This window comes from Dermacentor albipictus, chromosome 8, assembly GCF_038994185.2.
Source record: "Dermacentor albipictus isolate Rhodes 1998 colony chromosome 8, USDA_Dalb.pri_finalv2, whole genome shotgun sequence".
Lineage (NCBI taxonomy): Eukaryota > Metazoa > Arthropoda > Arachnida > Ixodida > Ixodidae > Dermacentor > Dermacentor albipictus.
The window spans coordinates 64,156,245-64,169,691 of record NC_091828.1 but is presented as its reverse complement, the minus strand read 5'-3'; the positions used below and the strand labels follow the sequence as shown (position 1 = coordinate 64,169,691).

The 13,447-nt window shown below is 43.2% G+C and overlaps 1 protein-coding gene across 16 annotated transcripts in view; it reads left to right on the top strand.

The window, feature by feature from the left end:
- Positions 1–13,447, top strand: part of LOC135914302 (uncharacterized) — an 89,913-nt gene that overhangs the window by 19,381 nt on the left and 57,085 nt on the right. For 13 of the 16 annotated variants that reach the window (XR_011507958.1, XR_011507957.1, XM_070523536.1 and 10 more), the window contains 4 exons: positions 1,029–1,135; positions 5,714–5,826; positions 7,216–7,372; positions 10,607–10,829. Coding sequence is in view for 14 of the 16 variants with exons in the window: in XM_070523536.1 (XP_070379637.1) it covers positions 1,029–1,135; positions 5,714–5,826; positions 7,216–7,372; positions 10,607–10,829 (600 nt within the window). In the remaining 2 variants the exon portion in view is untranslated. The remainder of the gene's footprint in view (positions 1–1,028; positions 1,136–5,713; positions 5,827–7,215; positions 7,373–10,606; positions 10,830–13,447) is intronic. The other 3 variants (XM_070523530.1, XM_070523528.1, XM_070523531.1) reach the window with 1 other exon arrangement.

Genomic DNA, 13,447 nt, shown 5'->3' with positions numbered 1-13,447 from the left:
TGCAAAGAACCTTGAAATTATTCAAATGGTGACATTCACGTGCACCTTACATGAGTCTTCTATCTCGCTAAGGAAGACTTTGTCTCTCGTCGATTTCAATTGAAAGTTGAATCACCTTCCAAATTTATCACTATTATTGTTGATAACGAGTATAAATAGAAGCTTAGAGTCACGCAAAATATATTGTACAAATTCTTGTTAGCAGCTGGAGCAGAAGTGCACAACAGTCGGCACAACCGCTGTATAAGACAGTTCTTAAAAAAGCAGCCACCACGTTCTTAATCAATTACCTTGTTTCTCGCGCGCATAACACTAGATTTGCGGCTGCTGAGATGTGGCCCAATGTGTATAATCAGTGGTACACTTATGTGCCACATAATTTTTTCAGTTATGCCATATACAAAATTTCACTTATCACAAGCGTGGTAATGCACTCAAAAATTAAGCAGTCTTCAAATAGAGAAATGGGTTTTCCTATTTCTGCGTTATCTTACCTAAACTGCCATTTATTATTCGTGCCCATGGACCATCTTGTGTTTCCACAGCTGATCTGTATATATTTTTTTATTTTCATGTTGACAGTTTTGGTTCTTTTATCAATCGCGATGTTGTGTACATATTTCGTAAGTGAGGCAAAAATGACAATTTGTGATGGTCAGATTTTTCCCTGGCCTCGTCCATTCGCGTTGAGCCCTATTATGAAAAAGCAAGGGATGCTTACAACTTTTACAACCACATTTCTTAAACCATATAAATGTTTAGAAAGCACGCAGAAGTAATTTACTGCAATCAACGCGCAATTGCAACTTTCTCAGAGATAACGTGTGCTTTAATTTTGCCAAGGAAGTAGCGAAAGAATGACTACAGTCAACGCGGCTATCAAGAATGTTCAAGATGAAATTAGCGCCGCCTACGTCTCGTGGCTGTGTTGTTCAGCACCTACCTCAAGCATTGACTCAATCTCTGTAGACAAGAAGGCAGCTGCCGAGTAGGAAGTTAACAAAATCACCTTCTGCTCCTACTCACAGTGAACGCGACGATGATTCCTGGCACTCGGTATTCCTCCTAGCGTGTTGTATGGTGGCAATCGGCGTGCTCCTGTCTCTATTATTTGTCACGCTCCTGGTTTTTCTCGGTGAGTACGGGCCTTGTCATGGCTCCTTCAGGCTTCTACGCATCTACGCCTATTAATAATTTATTTCAATCTACGGCGATGTGTAGCAGTTAACAGATGGACACTGGGTTTGCTCTGTCCCGCTTCTGGTTGTTGTTAGAGGCTAGAAAATACCGCATCATTCTCATGGTCGTGGCCATGCTGGATCATCAACATCAGCGAAACCTCCAACCACGTAGTTAAGAAAAGAAAAACCACGCCAGTGGTTGCCACTCGTAATCAAACACACACGCATTTTTATTGGCCAGGATATAATATTCTGAGGACCTAATTTGATTGTAGCCTCTAAACTGGTTAGGCACGGGCAGGGTGGTTTGAGGATTTGGAAATATGTTAATTCTAGGAATGAACTATGGCAGAACGAGGGATGTCGCTTTAACATCCCTTCTGAGAAGCTGAGTTCAAACAGAAGTTCGTTCGTAAAACCACTTGATCCAGCGACATTTGTTGTTCGATCACAGGTTACCACATCAAGGCCCCATCTTCTTTCAGAGGTATCTCTAGATTATCTATTATTTATAGTGGCTTCCCCTTGCACTAATAACTTGACCACCAGAATATATTCCATCAACAACATCAGAATATATTGATAACATCGGAACTACGGTGGATGGTTCCGGCACTTACCTTGCATATGCAACATGATAATGGCCATAGGACCCAGGTCACCTACCTAAATTGGAATTCGGTTTGCCACATGTGGTCCTTGCTAACGGAAAGAAGCAAAGTCTAAAAGCCGCCATGGCTAGGTCTCATCTCAGAATGAACACAACTGTTAGGAACATGAGGTTATTATTGAAATGAGCTGATGGTTTTAATACTCCTTGGATTGCAGATATCGCAAAACCAGGGTTGGGAACGCGGTTTACTTTTCAATTCGTAGGGAATTCTGAAGCAGTACTGTTGGCCACGCTCTAAAAATCAATCTTCATTGCTGCACTGTAGCCCAGCATACTCTGAATGTTTGCCATTTGAGCATTTCTACCGTGGTACTTTGAATAGCTGGCGCATCCGCCGTGGACGTTAGGTGTCACATATTTAATGATGTATCACTTTAAAACTGTTTTTTTTTCTTTCCAAACATCATCCCAGTTTGACCTGACATGTAGATTTAGACCATGGGCGAGATGCGGGCAATGTTTTTACGTCAATGCCGTAACTAGAAGATCAGAAGCTTCGGCTTATATCAAGGCCAACGAAATTGTTAGTTTGCAGGAAAAGCATAAGAATAAAACATTTGCATGATTTTTTAGACAGTAAACTAAATTCAAAGGTATGGGTTCCGGCTCGATATCCTCAAATAAAGTGGACGTTTTGCATGTTTCGATGTTTTTAAAGAAGTGTCGATGCCACAATAAATTACAGCGTCCAATATTGCCACATCTAGCATAAAATTATGTCACCCGGGCTTCACCGTTATCGCACGATGGATTGCTTGAGCAGAACAATGATTGATTATTTTGGGATTCTAGTAGCAGCACAATATTATGTTCGAAGACATAGCGCTGCCCTGTTTATATTCCACATTACTTGACTGGTGTGCTTGGGTGTTAAGCCTCTTTTTAGAAAGAAATTCAACGTGCCGAACTGCTCTCAGATGACTCTCGACATTATTGCGGTTTGCATTTGAGCAATCCTGCTGGAGACCGTATGGCCACCGACAAAACGCGTCATGTGTGAGCTGCACACTGTAGCCCAGTTCTCTCCCGCCGTGCTTCTCTTAATTGAGTTCTTTGAAAACACTGCTCCCCTCCATACATGGTGCGCCATCTGGCGGTCGCGCACGAAGTCTCCCTGCTTTTCGCAATTGAGTTCTGCGGAATCCTTCAAGTCGGTGAAAGGTTCTTGCAAGAGAAAAATTGTCACCCACCGGCCAGTAGGACGAAGCTACAAAATAAATCAGTGCGGTTTATTTCTTCTTTTATTTTTTCTTTTTATTCTTCCTTCTTTCTGAGAAACCTGTATGGGTTTCCTGTGTAGCTTCTTCTACGTTAGGGGTAGATGGCAACCTTCTCCTTCTTTTGCGTAGTCTTTCATGTTGAGGCAGTCAGCGCAATCACTGAGCATTGTTCCCCAACTACCTGCGGGCACTCGTGGTGCAGCGCCAAACAACTGGGCCACTTTTGTTGATGAACACTTGTGTCATGGGTTGGAATCATTCCAGCACAGGAGTATTAGCGCATTTTTTTGTTCAAGAGCGGTGTTAAGAGAACAGGTAGCCTTACTAGGCCTTGCAGGGCTAATAATGTTTTGCAAATCCACGGAATGTACGCCCCATTTTTCATCGGCGGAAAAGTCAGCAACCAAACCACAAGTATACACCACCGATATAGGTAGCACTGCAAACTCTAGCTCAAAACTATAAGTACTGTTTTCAGACAGGTTGAGCATTTTTTAAAACGAATCTTTTGTTGCTAAATAAATTTACACATTGATGTTTAAACAGCCTTCTAAAGAGATGTCTCCCCTGAAAATGATTTGCAGGAGAAATGCTGCCGTGCAGGAATAGGGCAGGTGTTGTGATGTACCAAGACTTTTTACCGTTTGGCTGGCCCGTTGTCTTGGAAGGCAATTCCAGCGTTTCACAGGATTTTCCGTAAGAAACGAGCTCCCCCTATACCCCCGCCTGATTTAGTGCTTGAAAACTCCTAGGTTGACGGTGCAGCAACGTCAACGCACTAGTTAGGTTCATTATTGAGTGACCCTGTTCAATTCAATACCACCTTTGTAGCAATGAAATTCATATAAAGCCAGTATTTCCTAACAAAAGAATATCTCAACGCCACGAGCATATTCTACCCTGATACACCAATTCCTTCATTTGCGATCCCCAACTTGAAATGTCAAGGTGGTCCAACTTGATTTCTCGCTTCAAGGTTTTGTCAAGTATGGCTTGGCTGGCGAAAATTTTCTGCGAGTTGCTTCATTGGAAAACAGCGAAAGTGGTAAGAGAAAGCTCCATGCATTAAGCTCATTAGCGCCATTTAGCACTGTGGGGCTGAGGTCAGTCATTGCGGGGCAAGCTAGCTGCTTGTAGATAGAATCGATAGTAAGCATGAATCAACATTCATAGCGGTGTGAGTAGGCTGCTGGTTTGTGCGACTAAAGACCCCTCCCCCCCCCCTCCACATCCCAGCTTCACTGTACGGCGATCATCCTTGAGAATCTAGTGACCTCTAAACGAAAATCCAATCTCTTCGTCAATGGTATATCAGATTGTTATTTCGCCTTTTGCGTAGTTATTTCGGCAATTTCTGGTCGCGTAAAAGCGTGGACAGAACCATGCAAGCCAAAAGAGTGCATCTGAGTCTTCCCACTGACACCAGAAGGCAGGCCACTGGTGCTGATACTGTACAAAAGCGAAATTCTGTGTTTTTTTCTTCGTTTTTTTCTTTTACAACCTAGGTAGGACATTAGGGAATATAATAGCAAGAGCTTGTGCCACAACCCCCGGACCCGTTCCAAAAGGGACGCTCATCACATCCATCCATCCATCCATCCATCCATCCATCCATCCATCCATCCATCCATCCATCCATCCATCCATCCGTCCGTCCGTCCGTCCGTCCGTCCATCCATCCATCCATCCATCCATCCATCCATCCATCCATCCGTCCGTCCGTCCGTCCGTCCGTCCATCCATCCATCCATCCATCCATCCATCCATCCATCCACCCACCCACCCACCCACCCACCCACCCACCCACTGATGGTTGCGGCCTATCGTATCTGCAATGACGGGAGTCATTGAACTTCCGTCAGAAACCACTGAGGCCTCTGGAAATTGCCGCTAGGTGCGTCTTTTGAGCACTTCACGGGTAATAAACGCATCTTATTGCTTCTAATAACGCACGCGTTCAAGAAAATTGTCCTGAACACGGAAGAAATTTTCTCAGTACTGCATCCGCAGCCCATCGTTCGTGAGAAGCGATAACATATTTATCATTATAGGCTGCGTTAAAGACGCGTAATACAGAAGCAGGAATCCGCATTGGGGCAGTGTCCGAGGCTTGTAAGATGGCTGCCAGATGCTTGATAACTGCAACCTCTGGAGCTCGACAGGACGCGAACGGCAGCCTTGTCATCAGGCACTGCCGTCAGGCGTCGTTGGCTGCATCTGTCCACAGGCTCCCATGGTTCGCTGTTTCTCCTCACCGGTTGCTGGACATGATGCCCCTAAGTGCGTTGCAGTAAAGGCAACAGAGCGCAGTGGTGCACATGACCAACGAACAATCTACTAGAGCACTGATGAAAACATTAAACTGTCCTTTAAGGGCTATTACAGAATGGACAAGCAGTCGAGACAGCACAGCGGAGTTTGCTTTTTTTATTTGAAGGAACGGGGCAGCTTATGGAAAGCACCTGTTTTTAACTGGACACCAGGTGTCATCTATACACGCCCTTCCATAACTGTCCAATAGGATAACTGATGGCCTGTTTCCCTCGAAAACTGTTCAGTTGCGATATTAGGAATCAAGTAGGAGAGAAGGTTGCGTTATCCAACTTACATCAGGTGTTCTTTCTCTTGTATTTATGAAGGTGATCAAGGTGATAGCGATATGGGAGGCGACACCAAAGCAACGTACGACAAAGTTCCTAGTTCTGGAAATAGCAGCGGAGGTGGAGAGGTCATAAGCACTCTGCAACAGCCGGTGAGTTGGCTCGCAAAGCAATACCTCTCAATCTGCGCAGCTTTTCACCACATAAATCTAAAGTGATACTGGTGGTTAGCGTGTAAGTGTGCACAACAGAATCAGGCGAAGAAAAAGCAACTTAGTTTATAGAGTCACTTCAATTAAAAACCCGAGAACAATTAAAACGTGGTTCTCATCATAGGTTAAATTATCAACGCAGTCGCTATGTCCATTACCGACCGCTTGTGGGGAGAATGTGTCATTGAATGAAGCGACGAATTGGCAGCCTCTATTTGTGCTAGATGCACATGACCAAAAGTAAAATACAATTGCGAATAGACCTCATATAGTACTGAAGAACACTAATAGCAGGGACTGCAATAGCTTGTGGGCACGGTAAATTGATACAATATATCTCGTATACTAGTCCATATACAAGTACTACATATATATATGTTAGAATGAAAGCGCCATCATCGCCTTTGATCACACCCAGTATGCCAAATTAACTTACGAACACACACACACACAGACACACACACACACACACACACACACACACATATAGATATATATATATATATATATATATATATATATATATATATATATATATATATATATATATATATATATATCGCACTTTTAACTTCTTCATGAAAGCTTTTCTGACATCAATTGAAGCAAAATTGCCTTGGTAGACGGCGTACTACAGTTGGTTCACATTGTTTTAGTAATACCACACGTGCAACGTGTCATCTCTTCACGTAGTTGTTTAGTTCCTTTTACACTGTTATCCCAGTGTCGCGCCATTTTCATACTGTGGTAGCATCTGGCTGATGAAGATGTGAAATGCTTCCATTGTTGCCTCGTTTCACAAATAGTGGTGTTTGAAGGGCCACGCAGCACACAGCATACTTTATGAAGCATGTAACCGCTGTTTGTATACTTTCCGTGTGCTACTCTTAGTCAAGTCAGTTCACATTACAAGGCCAATAAGTGAATGTCGCTAATTTTACCCGTTATGAGAGAAGCAAAATGTGGTGCGTATTAGAAGACACGCCATAGTAGCCTATATTCTCGTTGACGTCTTCACCAAGCAATACAGTTGAGGAAGTCAGATAAGTATCGAGATGATTCACTTGTCTATTGGCATTCGAAATGAGTACGTAGAGTAGGGACGCGCCATCTTAGATGATTGCAAAGTATATGGTGTCATAAAAATCAAAACATTCGCAGGCCTAAATGACAAATTGTGTGTTTGCATATGACAAAGGAAACCGGAGGCTTCTGAGAGAGGCCTTCTTCCTACGGCACATGGAAATAAAGTGATTATAAAAATGGTTTCCGTGGTGGTGGTGAGGATCTTTATTAACAATTTCACCTGGAAACTGGCATCCCCTGCAGGCACCAACTCCTGTGACATCAGCCGAAGTACAGCATCCTGTTACTAGGGAGCAGGAGATTATACCTACGCCGTACAAAGGGGTGCCATCAGAGCTACCTACCACACTGAAGATCACTCCAGCACCACCAACTCCAGCACCACCTACCACGCTTGCACGTACGTGTCCTAATCCATGTTAGCAGTATATACCTAAACACGCCCACACACAAACAGACACACACATACATACAGACATATATATATATATATGTATATAAATATATATATATATATATATATATATATATATATTTATATATATATATATATATATATATATAGTCATAAGAAGCCAACAAACAAAGACTCGGACAACACAGTATAAATTACTTCTTCTTAATAATAAACTATGGAAATTTTAAATTAGTGGAGTTGAAAGTGGATAAAAACAACTTGCCGCAGGTGAGGAACGATCCACGTCATCGTAGTACTTTTGCGATGCTCTACCAATTGAGCTACCGCCGCCGCCGCCTTCCCATCCAATTGGTGGGGTATATATGCGTTACTACTAGAACTAACCCTGGGAGTGTCAACCAGTGCCACCACTCACAAACTTTGGCGGCGGATATGACACTTCGTTTCTTCCGCAGGCCTCACCAGTACGTGATGATTTTGGGTGAAGGCAACGGGTCAATAAATCCACAAGTGCTACCTGAAGGCATCGATGTTGCCGGATTCGAAACCCTGTTATGCAATGAACCAGAAGAAAGGGGGTTTAGCGAGGGGCCTGATATATATCTTGTGCTCCGATATACGAAAAAGCAACTTTTGCTTCCTAAAGATATGACCATGGGTCGGTGATAACGCACATCTACATGCACAGAGTGTCGCAATTACTATGCACCAAGATTTTTAAAAAAATGTGCGAGTACCATGTAGCTGGACAGAACCATGGCAGTGTTGTTTTCCGTCGCTTGGAGGTACTCAGGCTATACTATATTACATAGCACCAAATTACTTAGTTTTGTCTTAAGTAATTGTTCAGCTTCGCAAATATTTTATTTAGAATAAGTGTGTCAATGATAAAGTTGTAGAACAACATGAAAATATCCGGATACAGCTTTTTTTTGCTCAACAGCTGCAACATAAAAGTGCTTTTCAAGCACGAACGAAGTCCGCATATACACACAAAATTGCCCTGTGACCGGCAGCTCGCCGCACACGGAAGTGGAAGTGGACCGGAAACAACTTGACCCAGGTAGAAGACGAACATAGGTGTTCTCGTTATGTTTGCCATGCCACACTCACCTCCTCCCCCCCCCCCTTTCCTTTCTTTAGAACCAAATTATTTCACCACATTAGTTCACCAATTAGTTGACAAAATTTATCCAGTAAAGTGGAGCCTGATATACGTATACACATTGAATAACTTTTCAATGCCTCGTTTTGATGGCCATTTAAAACACATCAAGCAAATTCACTGCTATAGAATTTAAGAAGTTGCGCCATACCTTGGCAAGACCAGGCAGCGACTGCTGCGTGCATTCTTATAATTTTTCTTTGGAACCTTTATAGGCTGTTTTTCCCGCATACTTCTTTTTCGCAACGCGAAATTTGAATCCTAGAGATTAACAACTCTAAAAAGCGGGAAATATATGCGCGAGAAGTTACAATGCAGACACTACTATATTACAAATTTGGCCTAGCTCCCACATTGTTTATTTAAGGCAAATTCAATTTACAAGTGACCCCTTCTCGGTTCGCTCAGTCTATTCAACTGAAACTAATTCTGAGCTTGACACCAGATTGTCAGTTTTGGTGTGTTCATTCCCGAAATGTGCGACAGGATGCCATCGTATTTGGGTTATTCAACTAGGGCGATCATATAGGCTTGTTGGTCAGTCAACACTGAAAGGTATCTGTATAGCGCAACAAAAACACACACAAGAAGAAACGAAGATAAAGACAGGCGCCTGTCTTCGTTTTCGTTTATTCTTGTGTCCTGCTTTTGTTGCGCTGAACAGATATCTTTCAATGGGTTGTTCACTTCTTTTTCGGATCCCATCCATAACAAGGCGCTTTTTTAATACAATAATTGGATCAATTATTGAAGTTTTCCCCAAAAATTCCCCGAGTGAATGTTTGTTGAGAATACGCTCGCTTCAATTCATAAATATTAATATATACACTAAAATAATCGGCAAAATAGTTTATTCGCAACTTTTGTAAATAAATCACTCTGAACGTTGACTTCTTGGCTGCTTATCTGCTTATGTAGCTATCTGCCTTTCAGCTCAAGAGAATATTTGTGCTAGATACCACATACCACAATCGAAATGTCATTTAATGTAAAAAAGGCAGACATATGAGTAAAATTTAACTGGCACCACTTGGGTATACTTTCATGAACCAAGAATGAGATTAAAAAGGGCGAACTCTATGTGTTAGCGTGTTAAGTTCTTGATTTTGTACAAAACGCATTCATAATTTCTAAAAAAATACACAAGTTCCACCGAATTTCGCGTATCCAGAGAAAGCCAATTACTTAAATACGATTACATTGCTATGCGTTTCGTTCGGCATATTGAGACCTAAATCAAAGGGCTGTGGCAGATTTACGAATTTAGGGGAAAGATATCTTAGTACATCAAGCTTTTAGTCACTTTAACGAGACAGTTTCCTTTATATAGTCTTATTGACGTTTGGGAAGAAGTTTCAGTAAATTACACTGGTAGAGATTTGGGTGTATGAACTGCTTCGCTTTCAATTTAGGCAAGGGGGCTGGGATATATTCTGCTTCATTTGCCGCTATTGCCAGAGTAAAACGAATGAAATTGTTTTAGCCATGTAGCTGGCGGGGCGGCAAAGACACAACATCGATGTCGTATTCTTCTAGAAAATCGGACTTCTCTGCAATTTGAACATTATGATCGCCAATTCACAAGTGCAGAACTGAAACATATAATATAGACAACGAGGAACATTAAAGAAAAGCGAGCTAGGTCGGTATCACAACCTTGATTGTTGCTCAACATGGAATTCTTTCACCCGCCGTTGTTATGAAGTGCCATTGGTGTTGTTCTGTTAAGCCCTGGAGGTGGCAAAATCCAAGAATATAATCCGATAGAGACATTTTGGGCTAGTAATTCGCGACTTTGTGGAAAATACAGTAACAAAGTCACCAACACTGCCTTTAGCTCATGTTCACAATTTCGTTGCACTACATGGGTTTATACTTCTTTCTTCTTAATCACAGAATACATAGGTATATATTTGCAGAGTTCTCTTTGTTGTGCTGCATGTTATACAACGTGTGTCAGAGTCCAATGGCCCTGTTTGCTCTCTGATGTGGTCACACGCTATCATAGCGCATGAGTAGACTTTCTGTATGCCACGTCCCGCTCTGTGCAGCTTTAGTTGACAAGCCACCGCAACGTAACGCCTACATCTGCACCGTGGCCAGCGATGGCGAGATGGAGACGCCAAGAGACGGGCTCTGCGACTTCACGTTCTACGAATCGCTGGGAAAGCCCTTCGAGAGACCGGGGGAGGCGTCCAAGGGAAAGTTCGCGACCTTTAAATCCATGGCGGCCAAGGGGCAAAAGACGCAGTTCGGCATCTCCATATTCGCATTGTAAGTTCAAGCTGTCTCGTGGAGCGACGGAGCAGTGGGGCCAAACAAACGCAAGAAACACGCATGATACTTTGAAATTTTTTTTATTCAACTACGCAAAGAAATATATCCTTTCCGTACTCTTTAACAATTACCCGTTTGTAGCACACCTGAATTCCTTGCATGATATTGCGCTCAGACGTGCTAATTTTCTTTTGCACACTATATCGGAAGGAATAAAAAAAACTTCTGAAAATGTCGTTAATTAATGGTTGAACTAAAAAAAACCTGAGGACACCAACGCTCTTCTTATTAGCTTTTAAAGGTAAACATTGATGTTCAACTAAACGACATTGAGTGGTCCTCCGACTCATTAAACTTCGCGGGCAACAGAGCACGCTGAGAAGCTTGGGGCGTTTTGATTTTGCCTTCTCGAAGCGCAGTTAGAATGCAGGAGACAGTTTGCGTGGACAAGGAACGCTTGAATAACGCAGGCTTCAGAGAGTGAGGTGATTTGGAGTGGCGGCGTTGCCCTCTGCCTTAACGCTGCACCTGATACGCTACTGCGGTACCAAGTGTTTCCGTTCACCCGCTCGGTAAAGGAGTGCTCGTGGCGTGGTGTCGCAGCTAATGCGAATTTGGGAGCCCTTTCGCTGCTACATACGTTGGACGCAGGCTTTGACACCCACTGAACCACGCGTTGCAACGGTGGAGCGGTAGAACATCCACCTCGCGTGCTAGAGGACCGTGGTTCGAATCCCGGTACCGCGCAATTTTCCACCAGATTAAAGAAAAATTCCTTCTGTTGATAAAATTGCATAAACAGGCCTGGGGCACGGCCTGGCACCGGTCACAAGAACCAGAACACACTTCCTCACCGGAGAAGAGTTGGCCACCCTGGTGCAGTATTAGGCCACAACCTCCTATATGAATACAACAATAACACCCCGGCCCTCAGTCCCCAGTAGCTGCGAAGCAACTGACCACGGCGCCGGTCGGACCTTCGACGCAGCGGAGGGTGCTAAGAATCACTGTCTCCGGACAGGCCGCCATTGGAATATGAACCTGGCAACTTTTAACGCTAGAACGTTATCTAGTGAGGTGAGTCTAGCAGTGCTATTGGAGGAATTAGAGGGCAGTAAATGGGATATAATAGGGCTCAGCAAAGTTAGGAGGACAAAAGAAGCACATACAATGCTAAAAAGCGGGCACGTCCTGTGCTACCGGGGCTTAGCGGAGAGACGACAACTAGGAGCTGGATTCCTGATTAATAAGGATATAGCGAGTAACACACAGGAATTCTATAGCAATAACGAGACATGGCACGAAACTCAGAAAGAGGTACAAATTGAAGGTAGTACAGGTATACGCTCCTACATTCAGCCATGATAAACAGGAAGTCGAGAGCTTCTATGAAGACGTAGAAACAATGACGGGTAAAGTAAAAACACTCTACTGATAAGCGACTTTAATGCCAGGGTAGGCAAGAAGCAGGCTGCAGGCAGGTCAGTGGGGGAATGTGGCATACGCTTAAGGAATAGCAGGGGAGAGTTATTACTAGAGTTTGAAGAACAGAATAATACGCGGATAATGAATACCTTCTTCCGCAAGCGGGATAGCCGAAAGTGGACGTGGAGGCGCCCGAATGGTGAGAATAGAAATGAAATAGACGCCATAATGTGCGCTAACCGTGGCATCTTCCATGATGTGGACGTGCTCGGCAAGGTACGCTGCAGTGACCATAGGATGGTAAGAATTCGAATTAGCCTAGACTTGAAGAGGGAACCGGAGAAAGTGCTACATAAGAAGCTGATCAATGAACTAGCGGTAAGAGGAAAATATAGAAATTCTAGATCAAGCTATAGAACAGGTATTCGGCCTTACCTCAGGAAGAGGACCTTAGTGTTGAAGATATGAACGACAATCCCATGGGGATCATCAGGGATTCTGCAATAGAACACGGGGGTCACTCCGTTAGATAGGATGCTAGTAGGGCATCGCATGAGACGAAAGATCTGATCAAGAAACGCCAATGTATGAAAGCCTCTAGCCCTACAGCTAGAATAGAACTGGTAGAACTTTTCAAGTAATTCAACAAGCGTAAGACACCTGACATAATGAAGTATAATATGGATAGAATTTAACATGCTCTAAGGAACGGAGGAAGCCTAAAAGCAGTGAAGAAACTTTGAATAGGCAAGAATCAGATGTAGGCGTTAAGAGACAAAGCCGGCAACATCATTACTAATATGGATGAGATAGTTCAAGTGGTTGAAGAGTTTTACAGATGTTTATACAGTACCACAAGCACCGACGACGATAATCGAAGAGAGAATAGTGTAGAGGAATCTTAAATCACACAAGTACCGCCGGAAGAAGTAATGAAAGCATTGGGAGCTATACAAAGAGGGAAGGCAGCTGGGGAGGATAAGGTAACAGCAGATTCGTTGAAGGATGGCCAGCAGATTGTTCTAGAAAAATTGGCCCCCCTGTATACGCAACGCCTCATGACTTCGAGCATACCGACATCTTGGAAGAATGCTCGCATAATCCTAATCCATAAGAAAGGGGATGTTAATGACTTGAAAAATTATATGCCAATCAGTTTACGGTCCGTTAACTACAAAGTATTTACTAAT